The sequence below is a fragment of the Callorhinus ursinus genome, unplaced genomic scaffold (assembly GCF_003265705.2).
Source record: "Callorhinus ursinus isolate GAN/ISIS: 27379988/994484 unplaced genomic scaffold, GSC_fseal_2.0 scaffold30, whole genome shotgun sequence".
NCBI classification, from domain to species: Eukaryota; Metazoa; Chordata; class Mammalia; order Carnivora; family Otariidae; genus Callorhinus; species Callorhinus ursinus.
In genome coordinates, this window is record NW_027397092.1 from 5,132,865 (window position 1) to 5,154,629 (window position 21,765).

General features: G+C 40.0%; 1 protein-coding gene across 1 annotated transcript in view; it reads left to right on the forward strand.

The window, feature by feature from the left end:
* Positions 1-21,765, forward strand: part of HSD17B4 (hydroxysteroid 17-beta dehydrogenase 4) — an 83,319-nt gene that overhangs the window by 32,747 nt on the left and 28,807 nt on the right. The window contains exons 10-17 of the mRNA XM_025860781.2: positions 2,495-2,519; positions 4,361-4,489; positions 6,760-6,863; positions 9,053-9,289; positions 11,819-11,870; positions 14,394-14,465; positions 16,346-16,449; positions 19,237-19,302. Of these exons, the coding sequence (XP_025716566.1) occupies positions 2,495-2,519; positions 4,361-4,489; positions 6,760-6,863; positions 9,053-9,289; positions 11,819-11,870; positions 14,394-14,465; positions 16,346-16,449; positions 19,237-19,302 (789 nt within the window). The remainder of the gene's footprint in view (positions 1-2,494; positions 2,520-4,360; positions 4,490-6,759; positions 6,864-9,052; positions 9,290-11,818; positions 11,871-14,393; positions 14,466-16,345; positions 16,450-19,236; positions 19,303-21,765) is intronic.

The following is a 21,765-nucleotide window of genomic DNA, read 5'->3' on the forward strand; positions in this document are numbered from 1 at the left end:
ATTTATTTATTTGAGAGAGACATAGAAAGTGCAAGCGGGAGTGGGGCAGAGGGAGAGGGAGAGTGAATCTAAAGCTGACTCCACACTGAGCATGGAGCCTGGCACAGGGTTTGATCTCATGACCCAGAGATCATGACCTGAGCTGAAACTGAGAGTTGGACACTTAGCCAGCTGAGCCACCAGGTGCCCCAAAATCATATTTTTAAAATTTTGGCATTGGATCTAGTATGTAACAGTCACACTGAAGGGGCGCCTGGGTGGCTCAGTCAGTTAAGCGTCTGCCTTCGGCTCAGGTCATGATCCCAGGGTCCTGGGATTGAGTCCCGCGTCGGGCTCCCTGCTCAGTGGGGAGCCTGCTTCTCCCTCTGCCTCTGCTGCTCCCCCTGCTTGTGCTCTCTCGCTCTCTCTGTCAAATAAATAAAATCTTGAAAACAAAACAGAAAAATCAGTCACACTTCAGTTGTAACTATTATAGCACGATAGCAGAAGTTTAGTCTGGGTATCATATATCAGTAAACATAACTTATTATTTTAACTTTAAAAATAAACATTTCCATTTTTCCTTGTTGCAGAGCTTTGAATGTTTATTGTAAAAATAAAAAGCACACATCCAGTGAGATCCAGTTTTCACTCCACAAAGTCCTTTTAGATTTCTTTATGCCAATTTATACATCTTTTATTCCTCATTTGGGTGTGATCTCCTTTTTCCTAGAAGTGTTATATTTTAGATCGCCGCCCCCAACCCTTACTTTATTCTCTGTGGTAATAATGAACGTCTTTTATGAAGAATACTAGGAAATCCAAAAATATATCTTGGTAGCAAAATAAGCTGGCTTAGTTTGAAGTGAACGTTATATTAATCTGATGCATTTGAATAAAAAGCTGCTTAAAAACAGTCTGCATATGTCTAAGCAGAAGTGTGTGCCCTCACTTCCTCATCACAGCCATTGAATGTGAATTGTGGAAAATTAGAGGTGGAAAGAACTTTATAAGACCTTTGCAAATTTAGTAGTATTAAGCTACCTGGGGCTCAGAATTTGGCCTACTTGTCTTTTATAGCATTAAGGAATTTTAAAACTTTTTGTGTTTTATATTTACATTTGTTATTAATTCTGTGGACAAAAATCATACATGCCTTTGTAGAAAACTTAAAATATACTGGGAAGTGTACAGAAGAAAATAAAATTCGTCAGCATTACCCCTATCTAGAGATAACTGCTATTAGTATTTTTTTGTATCCTTCCAGGCTTTTTATTAGATGTGCATCTTATATGAATGATCTCTTTTCTTAGATCTGCATTTTATATACACAGCCAAACCTACGGAGACAACAAGGTCATTTTATAGATGAAGTTTAATATGTTGTTGCTCTTTTACTATGTTGTGAACATTTTTAGTGAGGAACCTTTGGTGTGCATGATTGATAAAATGTAGTAAGAAACATCTGTGATATTCTGACTGAAACCTTGAAAATAAATTTTGCCACTTTGTTTGCAACGTTCTGAGAGGTATCTAGAAGTGTAAGCCAGAGATTCTTTGGCTCAGCGCCTGGGAGGAGCTTACACCTTGTTGCTTCACTCCCCAAATATGGTAAAATATGATCTCTCTCTTGTCTTTTACATAAAACCACTATTGATGTGTGTACTCTGCCAGCATCAGGACTGATGGGTCTATTGTAAAAGTTGTGGGCATATTCACACAGAGGCAAAGGGTGATAAAAAACCATACTTGACCGAGAGCCCTAAGATGTGTTCTGTCTACTGATACATTTTCTGTTGTCCTGTTCAGGCGGAATTCTCAGGATAAATTCCAGCACACTGTAGTTGTGCTTGAAGATTGACAACAAGATTTTTTTCTTTTTTTAATCACTCTCCTCTGGGGATTCCCTTGTATGACCTCTAGAAAAAAATCTTTCCAGGTAGCAGTTAATGTATTTGGTCATTTGCCTTCTCTCTATAAAGATGCTTTATTAAAATGACTATACGTAGTTCATTAAGTCAAGCCCTACTTTTATTTTTCTCTCCTTTTTATTTTTTTATTCACGAGAACCGTCTAGAGGGATGTGTTCTTTCACGTCTGTGTTGTGCTAGGCAGTTTTACTATTTTATATTGTTTCACCTTCATGGTTATCTCATGAAGAGTAGTCTCATTATTTTACATAAGGGGAAATTTGGATTTAGGGAATTCAGATAATTTGATGCGGGTCACACAACTAGTCAGTAGAAGAAATTAGTACAAAGCCTTGTTTTCTGACGTCAGGCCTGCTTTTCCACCGTTCACGTTTCTACTACCTTGTTGTGCTTTGTATTTCTACTCTGATAAGATGAATGTCGCTCAGTCCTGGAGGTCACTGGGCTTTTGTAGGGCTGTCTTCTTTTCATTCACTGTGATCTAGCCCTCTAATACTCTTATAGAGGTAGATGCCTGTTTTTCTAATTATATTTCGAGTGATTTCACTCTTGATGGTATAACTGTGTTTTCTTCTTTTTGGTAGGTTGGAGGTGGATGGATTGGAAAACGTAAGTCTCCTTCAGTGTTTGGTTTGCTGTACGTTGTTTCTGTATTTTTAACCCCGCACATCCGATTGGAGCTGCGTAAAGATCTTGCCAAAATGTCTCACTCTTGGAGCTCATGCACACATATTCATACTCAAACATGGTTCTACCAACAGGTATTCTAAAATGTGGAAGCTGTTCTGCAGGCCTTTGGCATTTTCAAGAAACTTTAGTTTTTGTGGTTGTTTTTCCTGTCAGCAGCTCTTATTCAGGACTTGTCTGTTCCTTCAGACAGCACGGTCTCTTTTTATATTGGTGTTTGTCCTCCTGTATCTCTGGCGTCCCACATGATGGTTCTCGCTGTTTCTGCACAGAAGTGAGTGGGAGAGAGGACTGTTTGGAAAAGCTGGGGAGAGCCCTGTGCTCGATGGCACAGCGGGAAGATTCTCCCGTTCTCTTATTGGATACTTTTCATCCTTGGGGCCATGAGGCAACAGGAGGTGACAGTGAGGAATCACAGTGGACAACTTGCTGAGACAGAAATTGCAGTTGATGTCTGGAAATTATTCCACTTCAGTCCAGTAGGAAACTCAGTGTTTCCTCTCTTCAACCCTCTCTTTCTCCGGCTCTCAAATATTTTGTGCTGTAAATTGGATAATTGCTTCATGACATTTAAAAAAATATTGTGAAAATTCCAGTATCCCAAATCAAGTTTTCAGTTAGCTGCTGGTATCAAAATTAATTGAGTTATTTAAAAGGTGGTCATTATTGGAGGGTATTGTTATAAGATAAGAGTATCAGTATTTTCTTATTTTTTTTTTAAAGATTTTTATTTATTTTTTGAGAGAGAGAGAATGATAGCATGAGAGGGAGGAGGGTCAGAGGGAGAAGCAGACTCCCTGCCGAGCAGGGAGCCCGATGCGGGACTCGATCCTGGGACTCCAAGATGATGACCTGAGCCAAAGGCAGTCGCCCAACCAACTGAGCCACCCAGGCGCCCCAGAGTATCAATATTTTCATCATTAATGACTGTTCTTTTTGCTTATTAAAGTAACATATACTATTTAAGCATTGCTCAGTATAAGTGTTTTGGGATAGCCATTTGGAAAGAAAATCAGTTGTTGAAATAAAAGCTTTCTCTGGGACTTTATCAATAGGAAAGCTCTAGAAGCAGGCTTTTCTGTTATTGCCTGAAATGGATCTTCAGTTTAATAATCGTCAAGGTCTGACCATAGTGTTTAAATAAGGTTATTAGTGGCTATTTTATTCCTTGGGCTCTTTGAAAAGAAAACGGTATTAAAAATTCTCCTCCTAGAACTTTTATAGCATTAATGATTTTTGTGCATCTGCCCTATTCTAGTTGACTTCCTGTGGAAAAGGAACAAGAGCAAAGTGGGGGGGGTGGGGCAAGGGAGAATTATTTGGTGCTGTGTGATGTATTAATTTGGTTATCTGGAGTCTTTGACCTGTTATCACCACCTGAGTGATCTGTGGTCATGAAGTCAATCTTTTGGTGTGATTATGTATAATTTAAATTTTTCTGGTTCTATGTATAATTTAAATTTTTCTGGTTCAGCCTCACATTCTACCTTTAGGAGTGTCTGGCATAGTCAGAGGAGAGGTTTTTCCCTTCCGCTTAAATTTTTTTTTTTTTAATTCACATTACCTAACGGGTTTGTTATTTCAAGAAAAATACATTTAAAGGCTTGTAGTAATAAAACTCTTCAGATGTTAGAATCTGTTTTTGCCCCTGAATTCCCTTTCTCTTAAAGTTAAAAAAAAATTCAAAGGGCTCGGATGAATTTTACTTTCTTTGTCCCTCTTAGACTCTGTGCTCAGTGTCTTCATTTTGTTTCTGTGACCAGTACGCTGGGAGCGGGCCCTTGGAGCCATTGTGAGACAGAAGAATCAGCGAATGACTCCCGAGGCCGTGAAGGCCAACTGGAAGAAGATCTGTGACTTTGATAATGCCAGCAAGCCGCAGAGAATTCAAGGTAGAGTCCCAAGTCCGTTCACTCCCGGCTGGGAAACCAGAGGCAACAGAGCGTTCTCTGCTCTTTTGGAATTGTCTTCTGTTTTAACTAGGGCACGTTTTCTGCTCTGGTAGCTATTAGAACTCTTCAAATTTAAGATATCTGTCTGTCTGTCTGTCTGTCTATCTATCTGTCTATCTATAAATCAGCCCCCCTGTCCATTTTCCTGGTTTGTTGTAATCCTATTTTTTTTGGCGGGCGTCCAAGTTGGGGATGGTGTGAGGTGTTCACCCTTTCATGCTCCACGCATCTACTCCCTGTCTGACGGCCCGTTTCAGAGTCTTCTGTTACCTAACCATATACTCTTTACCTCACCGGATTTTTCTCTATTGCCCTAGAAGTTGGTTTAGGCCAATTTTGTTTAGGCGTAGCTCTTTTCCATCTGGTGAGTAGATTTTGCTTTGTTTTAACACTTTGTCTTTTCCGCTGTTTCTCTCCCCTTCTCAAACGCCCCTTCCTCCCTTTATCACCTCTGCTAATTTTAGTGCTTCTTTAGAAATCTAAGCTCAAGCCCGGGATGTTCACCAAACCACCCCCATATATTTCATGCTACGTTGATGTCTCTCTCAGCTCAACTCTGACCACTTGGCATCGCATCAGAGCTGCTTTTGCTTCATAAGTATGTGGTTTCTTAACTATGCAGTATGTTCCTTTGGAGGCAGAGACTGTGTCTTGTATGCACTGCTCTTGTATTTGGTGCCGAACTCAGGAAGGATTCAGTAAATGCTTGTTACCATGAATTATTGAGTTTTCTGTGGTCTTTCACAGGAATAGCAATAAGTAAAAGTCACATTTTTTTCTAGTATAACTCACATATGCATATAGTATATGATGTTTAATGGACTTTTCTGGGAAAGATAATGATTCAGGGTTATTTACAGACAAATCTTTTTCTTTTTTTCTTTTAGTAATTTTGTATTCAGTGTTTGGTAGGAGAATATATCTGAGAAACTGACTATTCTGGTTTTTTTTCCCTCCTTGATGACACTTTCCGGCCTGCTGGTACACTCGCTGAAATTCTCATTGTGCTCTTTCTCAATCACATGATAATAACATCGTTGTTAAGTCGTTGATGGGAGCATTTGCTGTTTTCCATATTTTGATGTTGGAGATAAATTTAGCCTGCGAATAACAGTCACCCATTGATGAAAAGGAATGAAAGGAAAAAGGAAGAAATATAAAAACTTTCCTCTGATGTCCAAGTTCCACTTTATTGCCTTAAAAGTATTATAAAGAAAAAACTACCTAAATGAATCATGTAGTTATAAATGAAAAAAATACCTCTAAGTATTTGAGGTACAGTTAGAAGAAAAATCTCACATTTTCTATACAGCTGTTCTCATCTTAACATATGACACAACTAAGCCCCCGACAAATGCAGTGATCAGCCCAAGCTTGCTCAGCATCTGAGCCGAGTTAACTCAGGCTGCCTGTGTCTGGGTGCTGTACTTTCAGCCTGTAGCAAGGTGACTTTCAGTTACAAGCCTCCCTCTGGCAGCAGTCTGAATGGGGCGGTGAATCGTCCGATTCAGTGGCCCCAAGCCTCTCCACTAGTGTTGCCAGGAATGGCAGATTTCCCTGATCACATCGCATTCTGTGGTTTGCTTAGAGGTTTTGTCCGAGTTTGGAAGGAGGCCCATAGTGCCAGGGTTTGTTAGAAAAGTCCCGGGGTCTTTGGAACCTTATGGCCTATGTGGATGCCCCGTGAATCTCCTTCGTTAACCTTTTTGACCCCACAACAGCAGCTTCTGAACCCTGTCAGGAATCTCTGGTCATAGTGATGGTTTTCCCTGAAAGAATTTTTAGTACTGTCGTCAGAGCTATCACTTGAGACGTGGGGGGCTCAGGGGTAATCTTGCCATTGTTCCATCCCGGAGGAGGGGGTGGTGGTGGGGAGAAAAGGGAAGTTAGCTTTTCCTTTACCAAAAATTGCATGTCTCTGGTCGAGGGTCCCAGTCTACCGTCAAAGACATTGCGAAGCTCAGAACCTCCTTAGACTCATAATCCAGGAAGAGTATGCTGGACGGTGCCTTGTTCTCCAATGAAAACCCCCACTTACCCTTGGTCTGTTTCAAAGTCTTTGACGGTTTTTTCCTGTAATAGCCCGACCTCTCATTCAGTAGTGTGGCAGGCTTGCCCAATGTCATAGGAGCGATTAGCGAGCACGTCGATAGCTTTTCTTAGTCACTTCTTTAACAAAAGCATCATTGTTGTTGTTATTATTTTTTTAGAATCAATTGGCAGTATAATTGGAGTTCTGAATAAAATAGATTCAGAGAGAGGAGTTTTGACAAATCCTACGAGTCACGCAGCATCAACAGCTACATCGGAATTTGTAAGTGGGGGAGAGAATCCTCTGTTTTTTCTGAAGATTCTCTCTTTTCTTTTTTTCTCTCTCTTTTCTCTTCTTTCACACAAAAAATATTATTTTCCAAGCTACTAATTTATTGTTAAATAGGAAAGATAAGTGATGACAAAACTTTTTACAAAATATGTACCGAATAGTTATAGAATTTGAATGATCATAAAGCTAAGATGTAGCCTTGTCTAATTTTTATTTCTTTTTTAATTTTTAATTAATTAATTTATTTAGTTATTTTTACTTTTACTTCTTTAGTATAATTAGACAAGTACTCCCCCCCCCACTTTTTGTACTGTTGTTGATAAGCCTACTTTAGTTACTATTTTTCTAACTTTTTAGAAAAGGATATCTATTTAAGTGCCCCTTTGGAGCCCCCTTTTTTTTTTCTCAGGGAAAGCATCAATAGATTGTATTTTGGAACTATTTCAACATGGCTGCAAATAAAGAACCTCCCATTGTGTCCGAAATTCTAATAGAACTGTGGTTATAGCTCATGTAAAGTTCCCTGATTTACTGTCTCCCGTATTTAGCCTTTAAACAAAAAATTATAGTGCATAAATAGTAAGAAATAAATCATTTGATGCATTTGATTTTGGAGTTTTGTGACTCAGGGCAAACATAGTGATAAAGTTAACAATCTAATTTTAACCCTAAGAATATGATCAGGTTATAAATATGATTTTACTTTATTTTTTTATTTTTTATTTTTTTTAAAGATTTTATTTATTTATTTGAGAGAGAGAGAATGAGAGATAGCACGAGAGGGAAGAGGGTCAGAGGGAGAAGCAGCCTCCCTGCCGAGCAGGGAGCCCGATGTGAGACTCGATCCCAGGACTCCAGGATCATGACCTGAGCCGAAGGCAGTCGCCCAACCAGCCAAGCCACCCAGGTGCCCATGATTTTACTTTAGAATAGTATTTGGCAAACTTTTTCAGGGAAGGGCCAGATGATAAATGTTTTATGGACCACATACTATTTCTGTCACATATTCTTCCTGTTTTTCTTTTTTTAACCACTCCTTAAAAATGTAAAAATCAGGGCGCCTGGGTGGCTCAGTTGGTTAAGCGACTGCCTTCGGCTCAGGTCATGATCCCGGAGTCCCGGGATCGAGTCCCGCATCGGGCTCCCTGCTCGGCGGGGAGTCTGCTTCTCCCTCTGACCCTCTTCCCTCTCGTGCTCTCTATCTCTCATTCTCTCTCTCTCAAATCAATAAATAAAATCTTTAAAAAAAAAAAAACAAACAAAAAACAAAACAAAACAAAAAAAAAATGTAAAAATCATTCTTAGCTCTCAGCCCTTGTTTATTGACTCCTGTTTCAGAATGAACATGATCAACAGTTGGGACATCATTCTTTTTTAACCTAATACATACTTTACATGTTAGCTAGACATATCATAACTAAGTAGAAAAATACAATATCAATTAGATAAGGGACATTGCTAGCGAGGAACTTAAGGTAAAATTGCAATTTAACTAAAACCATTATGAGGCAGTCTCATTTACAAGCATTATGCAGTGTTTTGCTCATCTCTTTACAGTGAATTTTATACAATAGCTCTTATAGGGCAATTCACTATCCCTATTTATGACACATTCATAATAATAATTTTTTTTTTGTATTTTTGAGTTGCTAATAGTTGCCAGATTAATAGGGCTTCTCATTATCAGATATAGGAAATTTGAAAATGAGACAAACTGTCGGTAAGAAGCAAACAAGGGGCTCCTGGGTGGCTCAGTCGTTAAGCGTCTGCCTTCGGCTCAGGTCATAATCCCAGGGTCCTGGGATCGAGCCCTGCATCGGGCTCCCTGCTCTGCGGGAAGCCTGCTTCTCCCTCTCACACTCCCTCTGCTTGTGTTCCCTCTCTCTCTGTGTCTCTCTCTGTCAAATAAATAAATAAAATCTTAAAAAAAAAAAAAGCAAACAATAAAAAAGTACTTATCTGTAAATGAAGTCCTTTTCTACACATTTTCTGATTGTTTGCTATTAAAATATAATGAAACAGTTAAGAGATGCCATGGATTTCACCAACATGGCATTCTATTCACATCTCTTTGAAAGCAAAATAGGTATGCAAACAGTTGGTAGTTTTGAAGAAGTTAAAATGTTAAGTATTGGACAAAATTATCAGTGAAAAAATAATTTTCTACACCTCTCTCATAGGCTGGAGCCATTGGCCATAAGCTTCCTCCCTTTTTTTCTGCTTACACGGAACTGGAAACTATTATGTATGCCCTTGGCGTGGGGGCATCAATCAAGGAACCGAAAGATATGAAATTTATATATGAAGGAAGCACCGATTTCTCCTGTTTGCCTACCTTTGGAGTTATTATAGCTCAGAAACCTATAGTAGGTGGAGAATTATCAGGGATTCCTGGGTTTTCGGTCAACTTGGAAAAGGTATGCATAATAAGAAAACTTTATTTTGCTTTTTTTTGGTTTCTTTAAATATGATCTCTACCACACGTGTGTGTGTGCATGCGTGCATGTGTACACACACATGTGTATTAATAAAATTGTGGCACTTGATTCAGGAATAAAGACTTAGCATATCTTTTGATTTTTCTTTAAGCATAAAAGAGAAGAGTTAGTTGAAAGGGCAAGCAAAAAGAAGAAAACAGCAATCAGGCCCTGTCCCCAACTGTGGCATCATGTTCCTAATTCTCCCTCTGCCATTTACTTACTGTTCGACCAAGGGTAAAGAACTTCACTAAGCTTCAGTTTCCTTGTCTGTAAAACGGGGGTGATAATTTTTACCTGATGTTACTGGTGAAGGAGTAAACCAGGTGATGATCTTGGAAGAGTATTTGAGGTACAGAGAAGTGTGGAAGGCCCTGAGGCAGGTGCATGCTTGGCTTGTTTTGGGAACAGCAAGGGGGCCAGTATAGCTGTCGGGGGAATGGGAGGGCAGCGGTAGGAGAAGAGGGCCTTGTGGTCATTAGAGGGATTTCAGCTTACTCTGATTAACATGGGGGGCGGGGGGCGGTTTGGAGTGCTTTGAACGGAAGAGTGATAGGATCTGCCTGTGATCACTCACAGGCTCATTTCTGCTACTGTGTAGATTATATGGGAGCCCAGCAGAAGCAGAGAAACCTGTTAGGAGTCTCTTCGGTAATTTAAGCAAAAGGCTGGATGTGAGGGAAAGGAGAAAGGAGTCAATGCTGAAGGTTTTTGTAACTGGGATGATATATGTGCATATATGTCTCTATACATTATTTATAATTAATTACATATAACACATTATTAATATGTATAGTAGTTACATATAACACTCTGTATGGTAAGGTAGATATATACAATTACTTTAAGGTGGGGATGACTTGAGATTCTATTAACTTATTCAGGTGGAGGTATAAAATTATAAAATGGGTAGTTGAATATGTGAGTCTTGAGTTTGGGGGAGGGGTCTCACTGGGGTTCTTAGGCTTTCAACGATGTGTAAAAACACCAGACGAGATGAAATCATGTAATGTATGAGTGTAAGTAGAGAAGAGCCTGAGCTCAGGGACCCTGCAAGTGTTGAGAAGGTGAAGACATGAGGAAGAATTAGCAAGAGAGACTGAGAAGGAATGGCCGGTGAGGTCTAAGCTCTGACGAATATCAGGAGGATGTGGTATTTGAGAAGCAAAGTGAACAAATTGTTTCAGGAAGGAAGGAGTCGAACAACTGTGGGAAAGCTTTTGGGGTGGGGTAGATTTCATTTTTTTGGAGTAGGGTTCAGATACTGAGCCCAGGGATAACTCTTGAATCATAGAGCTGTGAGCCAATTTCTCTGACCTTGGTAATTAGAGGACCCATTTACTAGAGGATCAGTTAGCCCATTGCTGCTCTGAATCTGTGAAAAATGATTTTATTTGAGCATCTGATGAAGTTGGGAGGGAGACAAGAGAATTGTACCAGGTGGTTTGTTGTTTTAGTCCCCGTGCCATGGTATTCTGTTTGGATAATTGAAGTACAAACAATTAAAGCAAATGTTTCAGAATTCTGCAAATACTCCTTCAGAGTTGGAAGGAATTGGAACAATCATAAATGGTGTTCACAGTCTTCAGCGGGGAAGAATAGCCATCTTGAATTGAAACCCCCGTCTTCCCAGCTTCAAGCTTCCAGGCCATGTGATACAGTGGGCTGGCCTGCATTTGTCCCATTTGTTCCTTTCTGGCTTTGGAGGAAGACGCAGAATTAAAGCTGCCCCCTGCCGGTGGGGTGTGGTCATTTGACTGTGTGGGTCAGGTCTTGTTTTTCTTGTCCTGTTATTCCTACATGTACTGGTGTGTTCGTGTTTCCATCCATTGAGGTTAAGGGGCTATCAAGTTACACAGTGTCCTTGGTATCTACTAATAGATAATTTATAAGATACATCTTATGGATGCACATGTATCTATGGTTATATCTATAGATATAGATCATTTATAAGATATTACACCAAGGAAATGTGGACCGTGATAGTTTTTTACTTTGAATGTGTCGTAGGGTTTACTTTCATGTTTTAGTTGAGTTGTTTGTATGTGGTATGTGTGATTTGAAATTACTTTACTTGCACTGGACAGTTTGTTCATTTTTATTTAACAGATATTTATTAATTACCCAGTATGTTCCAGGCACAGTGGTAAGCACTGGAAATATAGCCTAGTTTAGTGTTTGCATTGGCAAACAATCCATAATTAGCAGTCAACAAAGATTTGTGAATGTCACGAAAGAACACAAAGGTATCTTTTGTGCTCCAAAAGATCTGACAGTCTTTAGATTGGGGGACTGATTAATTTTGAATCATATGATTAAGAAGTAGAAGCCAAACTGAGACAGATAAGTTGGGGGAAGTAGTGATGTGAGCATGTGGGCTGTGAAATATCACTTGTGATTAGCAATATTCACAGCAGAACCTGTGAGACATGAAAGTCTGCTAATACAATTTTGTTTACTCTGACATAGGTTCTCCACGGGGAGCAATACTTGGAGTTATATAAACCACTTCCCAGAGCAGGTGAGTGCGTGAAGCACTGATTTCTTAATCATACCCTCATTTTATTTCCTGACTAACCTTCCATACTGTGTCATTGTGTTAAGCTGGTGCAGAGTGACTTAAATAAATCATATGGCAAGGTATTGAATGGCTTGTCAGCCGTTAGAGTAAATTGATGTTAAGGAGTAGCTGCTTTGGTGACCTTAGACTTTGTCCTTTAGTAGTCTAATTTAATAAATTACTTCAGAATACTGACAGTTTATCTCCATTGATGTGTGTGTTATTAACAACCGAAAGTTTCTTCTAAGTATGTGTGTTCTGAACTTGGTAATTGTGTGTAATCAGCTATGATTCCTATGAATATGGTTTTTGATTCCTTTCTCAGGTATTTATGTTGGTAGTGATTTTCATAAAGCAAACCACATTAAAAGATACAGACAGAATTTCTTGTAATTAACTTTTTCCTGCTTTCTTTTCTAAAAGTAAAAAAAAGTAAATAAGATTCACGTCTGCCTTAATAATGAATTTTCTTTTCCTCAGTAATATGTTTGTTCAGTAAAACTGCTTTTCTCATTCTTCCACTGTAATTTGATAGATTTGTTTTGTTTCACTGCTCTAAGGCCAGCATATTGTCTAATTAAATACCACATAAGATGGAAAGTACAAAAAAAGTGTTTATCGTTTCACATTATATAATGTAGAGGTCAGCAAGTAGCTGGACTTCTCCTTTAATGTCTCCCCAGTTCTTCTTATTTTACTAAAAATTTTGTGAGCTTCTCCTTGCGTAGAGCCAAATAGCTTTATTTCAGTGTTACAGCCTACGTTTTCTGTGAGGCGGTGCCCAGCGTGTGGCAACCTCCTTCGTCAAGTCTCCGCTGGTCACCTGCCGTGGGCAAGGCACAGTTTTCAGTTTTGGATGAGTTCTCTAACCTGGCTACATACTGAAACAGCCTGTTACTACATCATATTATATTATCTGTTATTTCATTTTATTTTATTTATTTGTTTTTTAAAGATTTTATTTATTTGACAGAGAGACAGCGAGAGAGGGAACACAAGCAGTGGGGGGAGTGAGAGAGGGAGAAGCAGACTCCCCACTGAGCAGGGAGCCTGATGTGGGGCTCAATCCCAGGACCCTGGGATCATGACCCGAGCCGAAGGCAGATGCTTAACGACTGAGCCACCCTGGCGCCCATATTTCATTTTTTTTTTTAGAGTGGAGAGAAGGGCAAAGGGAGAGAGAGAATCCCAAGCAGGTTTCATGCCCAGCGTGGAGCCCTATGTGGGACTCGATCCCACAACCCTGAGAGCATGACCTGAGCTGAAATCAAAAGTTGGACACTTAACGGACTGAGCCACCCAGGTGCCCCTACCTGTTTTTTTACATAAAATACGAAGGTTTTGTGTGAGTGCATGTGTCGTGTGCGTGCGGTGTGGTGGTGGTGCTGGGGGCCGTGGCAGAGGCCCGGAGGGTCCCTCTCTGTTGAGTGTGTCACCAGCCTGACATGGGTTCACTTGGGAACTAGTGCAATGCGGAAAGCAGAAATGTGTGAGATTTCTGCCTTTAGTAGGGATTTTAAATCTGAAGACAGAGCTAGAGGCATATACTCAAAAGTGATTACAACAGCAGTGCCTGGATGGCTCAGTTGGGTGAGCGTCCAGCTCTTGATTTTGGCTCAGGTGTGATCTCAGGGTCCTGGGATCGAGCCCCGCATCAGGCTCCATGCTCAGTGGGGAGTCTCCTTGAGATTCTCTTTCCCTCTCCCTCTGCCCCTTCCCCTGCTTTCACATTCGTGTGCTCTCTCTCAAAAATAAATAAATAAATCTTAAAAAAAAATGATTACAACTGAAAAGAGATATGAATAGGAAGGTGTGGAAAATATTTCTCTCAATTTCTTGTACCTTCCTAGTCTCAAGTGATGTTTCTCATGATTTATTTTTGTTCAGTAGCTTCTGTACATTTTCTTTAAGTAGTGTTAAGGTTTCCTTTCTAGTAAATATGAATATTCAAAATCTGAGATGCTTAAGTTTAAGAACCTCTTTAAACTGTAGAAAATCAAGGTATGACTGCTATTTATGATCTTCCCTTAAAACTTAGGTGATGAGACATAAGGCCACAAACATCGGGAGACTGATGTCAGCATCTCTGTGTCTCAGTTCATTTGTTAGCTGCGGTGGCACAGTCAGAGGCTGAGTGACCCCTCCTTGGGTTAAAAAAAATAAGCATTAGATTGAATACAAGAAACCTGACCGCAGCACTTTATTTTCCATCGAGTTTGGGGTATGCTGGTCCTTAGATTTTCTGGGTATTAAAAGTTTGATCTTATGTTGCTACTTGTTGTTTCAAATGTAGTGACTTAGGTATGCTGTTTCCTTTTAATGTTGAATTATTCAGCATTATATTGAAAATTATTTCAAAGCATAACTTTTTAGTTTTCCTGAACTTACAGTGGAAATTATGTTACATTCTCTCCTATCTGGATGCAATAACTTGACGGTCTTCAAAAGTTTCTATTTATTTATTTATTTTGCTTTTCATTTTAGGAAACTTAAAATGTGAAGCAGTCATTGCTGATGTCCTAGATAAAGGATCCGGTCTAGTAATTCTTGTGGATGGTAACTCACTTCCAATTCTTCTCATGATATTGTTAGATTAATAGGCCTCGTATGTAACCTAATGCTTCACCCTAGAATCTGATCATTGAGTTTGTGTTCATCTTCTAGTTTGTGAGAAAACAAGATAAGCATTCTAAAAATTTGTAAGTTCTTAGAAAAGAAGCGAAGATGGGGAGAAGGAGTGGGTTGGGGTAGGGGTGGGAAGACTGGGCCGTTTCCGACACAGGACCAAAGCACAGAGGTGAGAGGTGTGGCTGGTATACAGAGCATGGTGGTGAGCTTAGCTTGCTGGAGTACGGACTTCGCGGGAAGGAACACATCGACAGCCATCGGTTGATAATGAGCCTATATTGTAGATATTCTTGTCTTTGTTAGCTCTTTGGAACTTGGAACGTATTTGACTCCTGAGACATTTTCATAAATGGTAGTTAGGTTCCTAATGTTGCGCATTCAGGCCTGTTGAACTCAAATGCGGCTTCAACACCTGAGCCACATTTTATTTGCAGTGGGGAAAGAAAAGGTTACAGTAGTTTAATAAATGTTGAAATGCTAGTAATTAACATTGGCTAAAGATCCATCGCTTAAAATTCATTTATTCTGAAGTTTAAGAAGATAAGAAATAGATCTTTATTGTTAAAAAATTTGGAAATAAATTATAGTGGAAAGTTTAATATTATCTGATAGTTGGAATATAGGCTTCACCATTTTTGTTCTAAATAGATAAATAGAAAGTTTTACTCTATATGCTGTTGAGGAGCTTGTCTTGTTTTTACTAAATAATATGCTGAGAACAATTTTGATGCTCTTAAATATTCTACTACATTGTGTTAGCTCATAGAATTTCATCGTATGTCTGTTCTCTTTTTCTCTTTCTCCTCTTCCTCTTCATCCTCCCTTTTCTGTTGTAGGTTTTTGTGTTTTCTTGTCATTCCTGAAGTTGGCCAACATTTGGCTTCAGCTCTCCTAGTTTTCTTTTACTCTCCTCCCCATGCTACCAAATACGTAACATACCACAAAACAGAGGTTCTGCCGTGACCTTAGCTACCCTGTTTACTCTTTTCCCTTGACCTACACCGTTGATTTAACTCCAGCTTGGTAATGGGTAATAATGTATTAGAATTTGTAGACAAAGTGTATATGAAATGAGACATCCCATTTCCTGTGTAATGAAGAGAAAAATCTTATTTTAAATATAAATTGCCATGACCTTCCTTATTTTTTATTGTAATTAGATTTTTGCTTAATCTGCCATTCAAAGTCATATTTCTAGTTTTCTAGAGCTGGAGATACAAGATAGTACTCATACTGTCACTGGGAAATTAGTTAGTGGGAAGAGGGATAGTTGTCCTGCATTCATCCATTACTCACTCACTGACTTGCTCACTCATGTCATATATTCGTTAATTCACTCGTTAATTTAGTAAATATTTATTGGGTGCCTTTTCAGGCCCAGGGACCATTCTGTTTGCTGGGAATAGGATGGTGAGGAAAACGCCATGATTCTCCTCTCCTGAGTCTTACACCTTCATTCTCACTATTTCTTTTATACTCCAGGCTCTTTTTGAGTCCTTTGGCAGAACGTGTGAGTGTTTGAGAGTGTGGATACCTGCATTTCATGGTGGGATTTTTGGAAATGTTTGAGATGGAGAGAGTTGAGGTACAATAGGCAGTTGAGGTTTAAGAAGAGGCGAGAGATGCTGTTTCGTGATGAAGCGAGGGTTTGTGAAGGTGCTCTTCACTCTGCCTTCCAGAGACTGGTAGTGAACGAATTGAAATCATGCTTTGTAAACCAAACTTTGAAAGGAATCGCTGATCATATATTGGTTAACTAGTCATGTCTTTTGAGAATAACTTTATTTTTGCTTTCATTTGCTTTTCAGTCTATTCTTACTTTGAGGAGGAACTTGTATGTTATAATCAGTTCTCTATTTTCGTTGTTGGCTCTGGAGGCTTTGGTGGAAAACGGACGTCAAACAAAGTCAAGGTAGGCTCTGGCCTTATAAGCAAAATATATGGGTATTTAGGTGTCCTTATCTATATTTTGAATGCACATATTACTGTATGTGCAAACTACACATATTACCATATGTATAATTTCATAGCATAGGTCCTCAGTAATTCACACTTCTTTGAATCAGATTACGCTTCTTGGATTGGAAGTGCTGTTTATGTGTGGATATTTTGATCGGTAACACATGTTGTATATAGAAAAGTCTGGCTGATAAAAATATAATGTACCTGAGATAATTATGGGAATATTTTTAGTTTCTTATACAAATTTTGTAGCACCCAGAAGTCTTTAGAAAAACCCAGTGCATGCAAGTGATCCTTGTATAAAATAAAATCTTTATTAAATGACTTAAGCATTTCTTTTATGTAAGACAATGCTAGTTATTCTTTAGTTCTCAAATTCTACCTAAAAACATTTTTTTCTAAAAGTACTTTATAACTTGGATTTGACACTGATTCAACCTGGGCTTTACCTCTGATGTGTTTTGAGGTAATAAGATTCTACTATAATAAATATTCTGGAGTAGATAAAGTATACTTACAGCAGTATGGAGAAACTGCTTCTGGAACGACGGTGTGAGGAGTTCCCTGGACCCTCTCCCCGGTGAAACGGTCATGGCATTGTAACTGGTAAAAATTGAAACAAACATTTGAAGTGTCTGGGAATTGTCCTCAGGGCAGTTCAGCCTGGTGCAAGCTGGTTCAGCCTGGTTCAGCCTGGTGCAAGCTCCACTCCAGGCGTGTGCCGCCAAAACACATGATCCATCTGCCCTGGCTTCCAGAATAGGGCCATGCTGTCTTCCCAGGAGGAGGAGGTCATTAGTTTTTCTTACCCTGCTGCCACGCCCGACTTGTGTTGCTGAAGCTCTTTGAGGTAGAAATAGCCCAGGGTCAGGGGATTCTTGTCCTCTGTCCAGCTCCCACTTAGAGGGTGGGCTCAGGCCCCACTCCCTCTTGCCCCAGCTTGCAAGATTCTGGAAGAGGAAAGCTGAGGAGACCAGTAGCTACTTGCCTTGCCCAACACCACTTCTTGTAAAGTGAGGCTGTCACCTGGAGATGAGCGGGCCACTCTCTTTGCCCCTCCCCCTACTGCAGTCGAGGAGGGGTTTTGCCCAGGGGGTAAGGCAGGCTGTCGTGATAAGAGGTGGCCGAGGTTCTTCCGAGGAAACTGACTTGTCATGGAACAGAGTATTTGGAAATTCAAAAGGAAGGGTGCCCATAGAAACTAGATCACGTTAGTGATAAACAATCAAGAGGAGGCTGGTAAGCTCCATGAGAGCAGGAAGCTAACAACTGGCCCAATTAGAAGTTTACTAGAGAGAACCATGGAGACAGAGCTCAGGAGAGTCCTCATGGGATCGTAAAACCTCAAAGCCTGGCTTCAAAGACTAGCTCTGTGAAGAGGCTTGTCTTTAGAGCCGTTTATGCCCCATGGCACTGTTGAAAATAATAGAGCAATCATCTGGCGTGTGGAGCCTAACAGTTAGGTATTATGTTACCAAACAAGGCAGACAATTGAACAGAGAGCTCTAGGAGAGACAGTCGCAGAGACCCCTGCAGAGACCCCTGCTAATAACGTGGAGCTCCCAGGGTGACTGTGTTCTTGCCCGAGGCTCTGAGGAGCACCACCAGAGGCTGCTAACGGTGGGGGACTGTAGACTTAGCTAAAACAGTCTAGCCAAGGCACTGCACAAAGAAACTAGTGACTGGTCACAACAAGCCTGCCGAGGGGCAAGGAGGTCAGTGTCCGGAGTTGCTGTAACAGGTTATCTAAAGTGTCCAGTCATCAGCAAAAAATTACAAGACACACAAGAAACAGGAGCACGTGGTCCAGAGACAGGAAAAGAAAACCAGAACAAAACGGGCAAGAGAAACTGCCTTTGAGAGGTCTTCTTCATATACGAAGACTTCCAAGCAGCTATTCTAAATGTGTTCAGAGATAAAGGAGAGCATGCTGAAGGAAGTCACATGTGATGGCAGTGACTCTCAGAGAAAATCAATAAAGAGAAATTATGTAGCAGCACCAAACAGAAATCCTGGAGCTGAAAGTACAATGAGGGAAAGGAAGAATTTTCTAGAGTGCTCAGCAGAAGACTTGAACTGTCAGAAGGAGGAATCAGAAAGCTTGAAGAACTGTCTCTCTCTTTGTCCATTTGTCTACCTCCCTACCAACATCAGTCTCAAGAACAAAGAGAAAAAAGATGGAGGAAAGAAAGAGAATGCAGAACCTCAGGGAAACGTGGGATACCTCAAGCGTAGCAGCTGCGTGTGGTGGGAGTACGAGCGAGAGAGCAGAGAGAGAAACAGGCCAAATGTTGGAAGGAATACTGGTTTTGATGAAGAACTTTAATCCATACATCCAAGAGTCTCAGCCAACTGAGAGAGACCCACACCCTTAGTAAAGTCCATTTAAAGAAGAAATCAATTTAGGTTTGAGTTGTTCGTCTGATTTTTACAGTTATTATCGCCTTTTGCCCTGGGAGAAGAGTCTTCACCTCTTTCTCCTTTGTGGCCTGGAGAATGGATCCAGCTGTATAATTCCTTTCATTAAACGGATCATTTCGGGGAAATCACACAGATGAGGCCAGCACTTAGGAAATTTGAAATGTTATCTCCTGAGCAGGAAATATTTTTACAAGCTTTTTATCCAACTTGCTGATTTTATTACATTGAAACATGGCTGTTCATCAAATACCAGTTTGAGTGACGAGAGTGACTGTTACTTTGTTAGTATTTAACGTGTGATGTTCTTTGATTTCAGGTAGCTTTAGCCGTGCCTAATAGACCTCCCGATGCCGTGCTTAGAGATACCACCTCCCTTAATCAGGTAAGATCGTAGTTTCCAAAAGTGATAAAGCCCCTGTTTGCTTTGTTGGCAAGGGGTTAAAGAGACTGCCTCGCTTAGTAGTGAAGAATTTCATTGAGACCTTGGTGGGCAGGATAAAAAGGAATAGAAGGGAAATTTTAGTCACCTTTTTCTCTTTCCGGAAAGAAAATTGAGCTACATTGCTTGAAAACAGATTATTTTAGGCCAGTTTTAGTGGCCAGGCAAAAAGAAAGCATCTTAGGAAGGGTAGGTGGTTTAATCACCTTTGTTTGGCATAAATAATTTGTTTTCTGATGGAGGAGATAAAATGAGTTGACAGATTCTGTGAGCACACGAAGATTGATTTTAGAAACAAAAGGTAGGGCGCCTGGGTGGCTCAGTCGGTTAAGCAACTGCCTTCGGCTCAGGTCATGATCCTGGAGTCCCGGGATCGAGTCCCACATCGGGCTCCCTGCTCAGCGGGGAGTCTGCTTCTCCCTCTGACCCTCTTCCCTCTCGTGCTATCTCTCATTCTCTCTCTCTCAAATAAATAAATAAATAAATAAATAAATAAATAAATAAATCTTAAAAAAAAAAAAAAGAAAGGTAACCATGAAGATGCAAAAGGCCACTTCGTGTGAGTCCCCGAAGAATCTTCCCTGCAGTGGCCAGAGGATGAAGCATGCAGATAGAGAACAGAATACATAAATCTCTGATGGTCCTCTGTGAGGGAGCATCTGTAAGGACAGCAAATTATTTATGTTTATGTTGTTTTTGATGCTAATTTTGATATGCTTGATACGAGAACTTCTGCAGGATTTATGTTTGCGGGCAAAGAGTAATATAATTTCATGAGCCAGGAAGAATTAAGATCAGTAAATATGTAATTGTGTTTTTTTTTTTTTTTCTGCAGTATGGAGTCAGGTGATGGAAAGAAGAACACTTTTTTTTTTCCCTGAGATTCGTTTTTGCCTTTCAGTGTTTTCCCCATCCCCGTTTCTTACCCATTTCTTAAGAATGCACCCATATTTATGTTTAATTAAAGCATCATAGTGAAATTAATTTTATTAAGACACTAAAAGGACAGAAAAGGCTTGGTGATTTCCTGGGTTCGGAAAACCCAGCAGTGCTCCTTTTATTATTCTTGGGTTACTGAAATAACGAAAGGTATCTGCTGTAGATAAGAAAAGCTGAATAGTTTCCAAGGCTTGAATTTCTACACACAGTAAGTTGAGAGATTTTTTTTGTTGTTCTTTTACTCTTTTTCAGAGAAGTAGAACTTTTCGTTAGTGCAGAATTGACTCTTTTGCTGTGTGATGAAGGGCAGTTTTTAAGTTAACAAATATTTTTGGTGTAAATAACGGGCACCCATCATTTGACTGAGCATTTTGTCTCTTATGGTCATTTGAGAGTACGATGAAAGCCACATTCTATTTCTTCAAAAGCCATTTTTCATAAAACTTTGCATACGCTTCAAGGGATTTAGGGCTGTTTTAAACTGAATCGGTGCCATAGGAGCTCCAGATCAAGTGGAAGAAATGTGATCTGTGGTCATGGAGATGAAAGGACACTTGGATACTCAGGATGTAAATGTCGGAACAACTAGGGCACCCGTTCCAAGCAGCGAATGATTAAACACGGGCTTTGAATTGGTGTGTAAGTGCTGTGGACATTCTGAGAAGGGACACTCATGAGGGAATGGTGTTCGGAAGGTTCTGGTAGGAGAGCTGGCACTTAGCTGGGCTAACGTGGGGTGTAGCCAGAGATGTAGGGCTTGCAGTTTGGCCGGGCCAGGGATGAGAAGTAAGGAGAGCTCGTTGAAAGAGAGGAGGAGAGCACGGCGCTGCAGGAGGGCTGAGAATGGGAGCGACCACATGAGACAGGAGTGGGAGATGGTTGTGGAGGGGCAGATCCAGAAGGAGAAGGGGAAGGAAAGAAAAGATGATGCAATTATAGCGTCAACTCTGTGCTAGGTGTTTATGTTAAATCAGTAACTTTTTGGTCACTAAGGAAACTGGCAATCATATTTTTAGCTCTACCCCGTATCTCTTCTGGGATGGTCTGTTTATCATGTCTTTAGGAGCATTTCTTCATCTTCAAACTGGTATGACATTACAGGTGTCCTCTGTCGTTTTTCATAATTAATAAGTAGAAAATGCATCCTTAGTAATCTAGAAAGACAAGAAGAAATAGATATTAGATGTCAGGCTTTACAGTTGGGGAGAATGAACCAAACATCTAGTTGCCCCAGATAGATACATATTTTATACCACTTATTCTAACATTAGCTACTATCATTATTAAATAGAGTTAGTCTTAGGCGCCCGGCTAGCTCAGTCGGTAGAGCATGAGACTCTTAAATAGAGTTAGTCTTGGGTATATTGGTTATACCATCCATTAAAATATTTTTTATTAAGTTACCAGGTGTATAATAAGTAGTACCTTTTTTGTTTGTTTTTTTATGATTCTGTTTGTTGCCTGGAT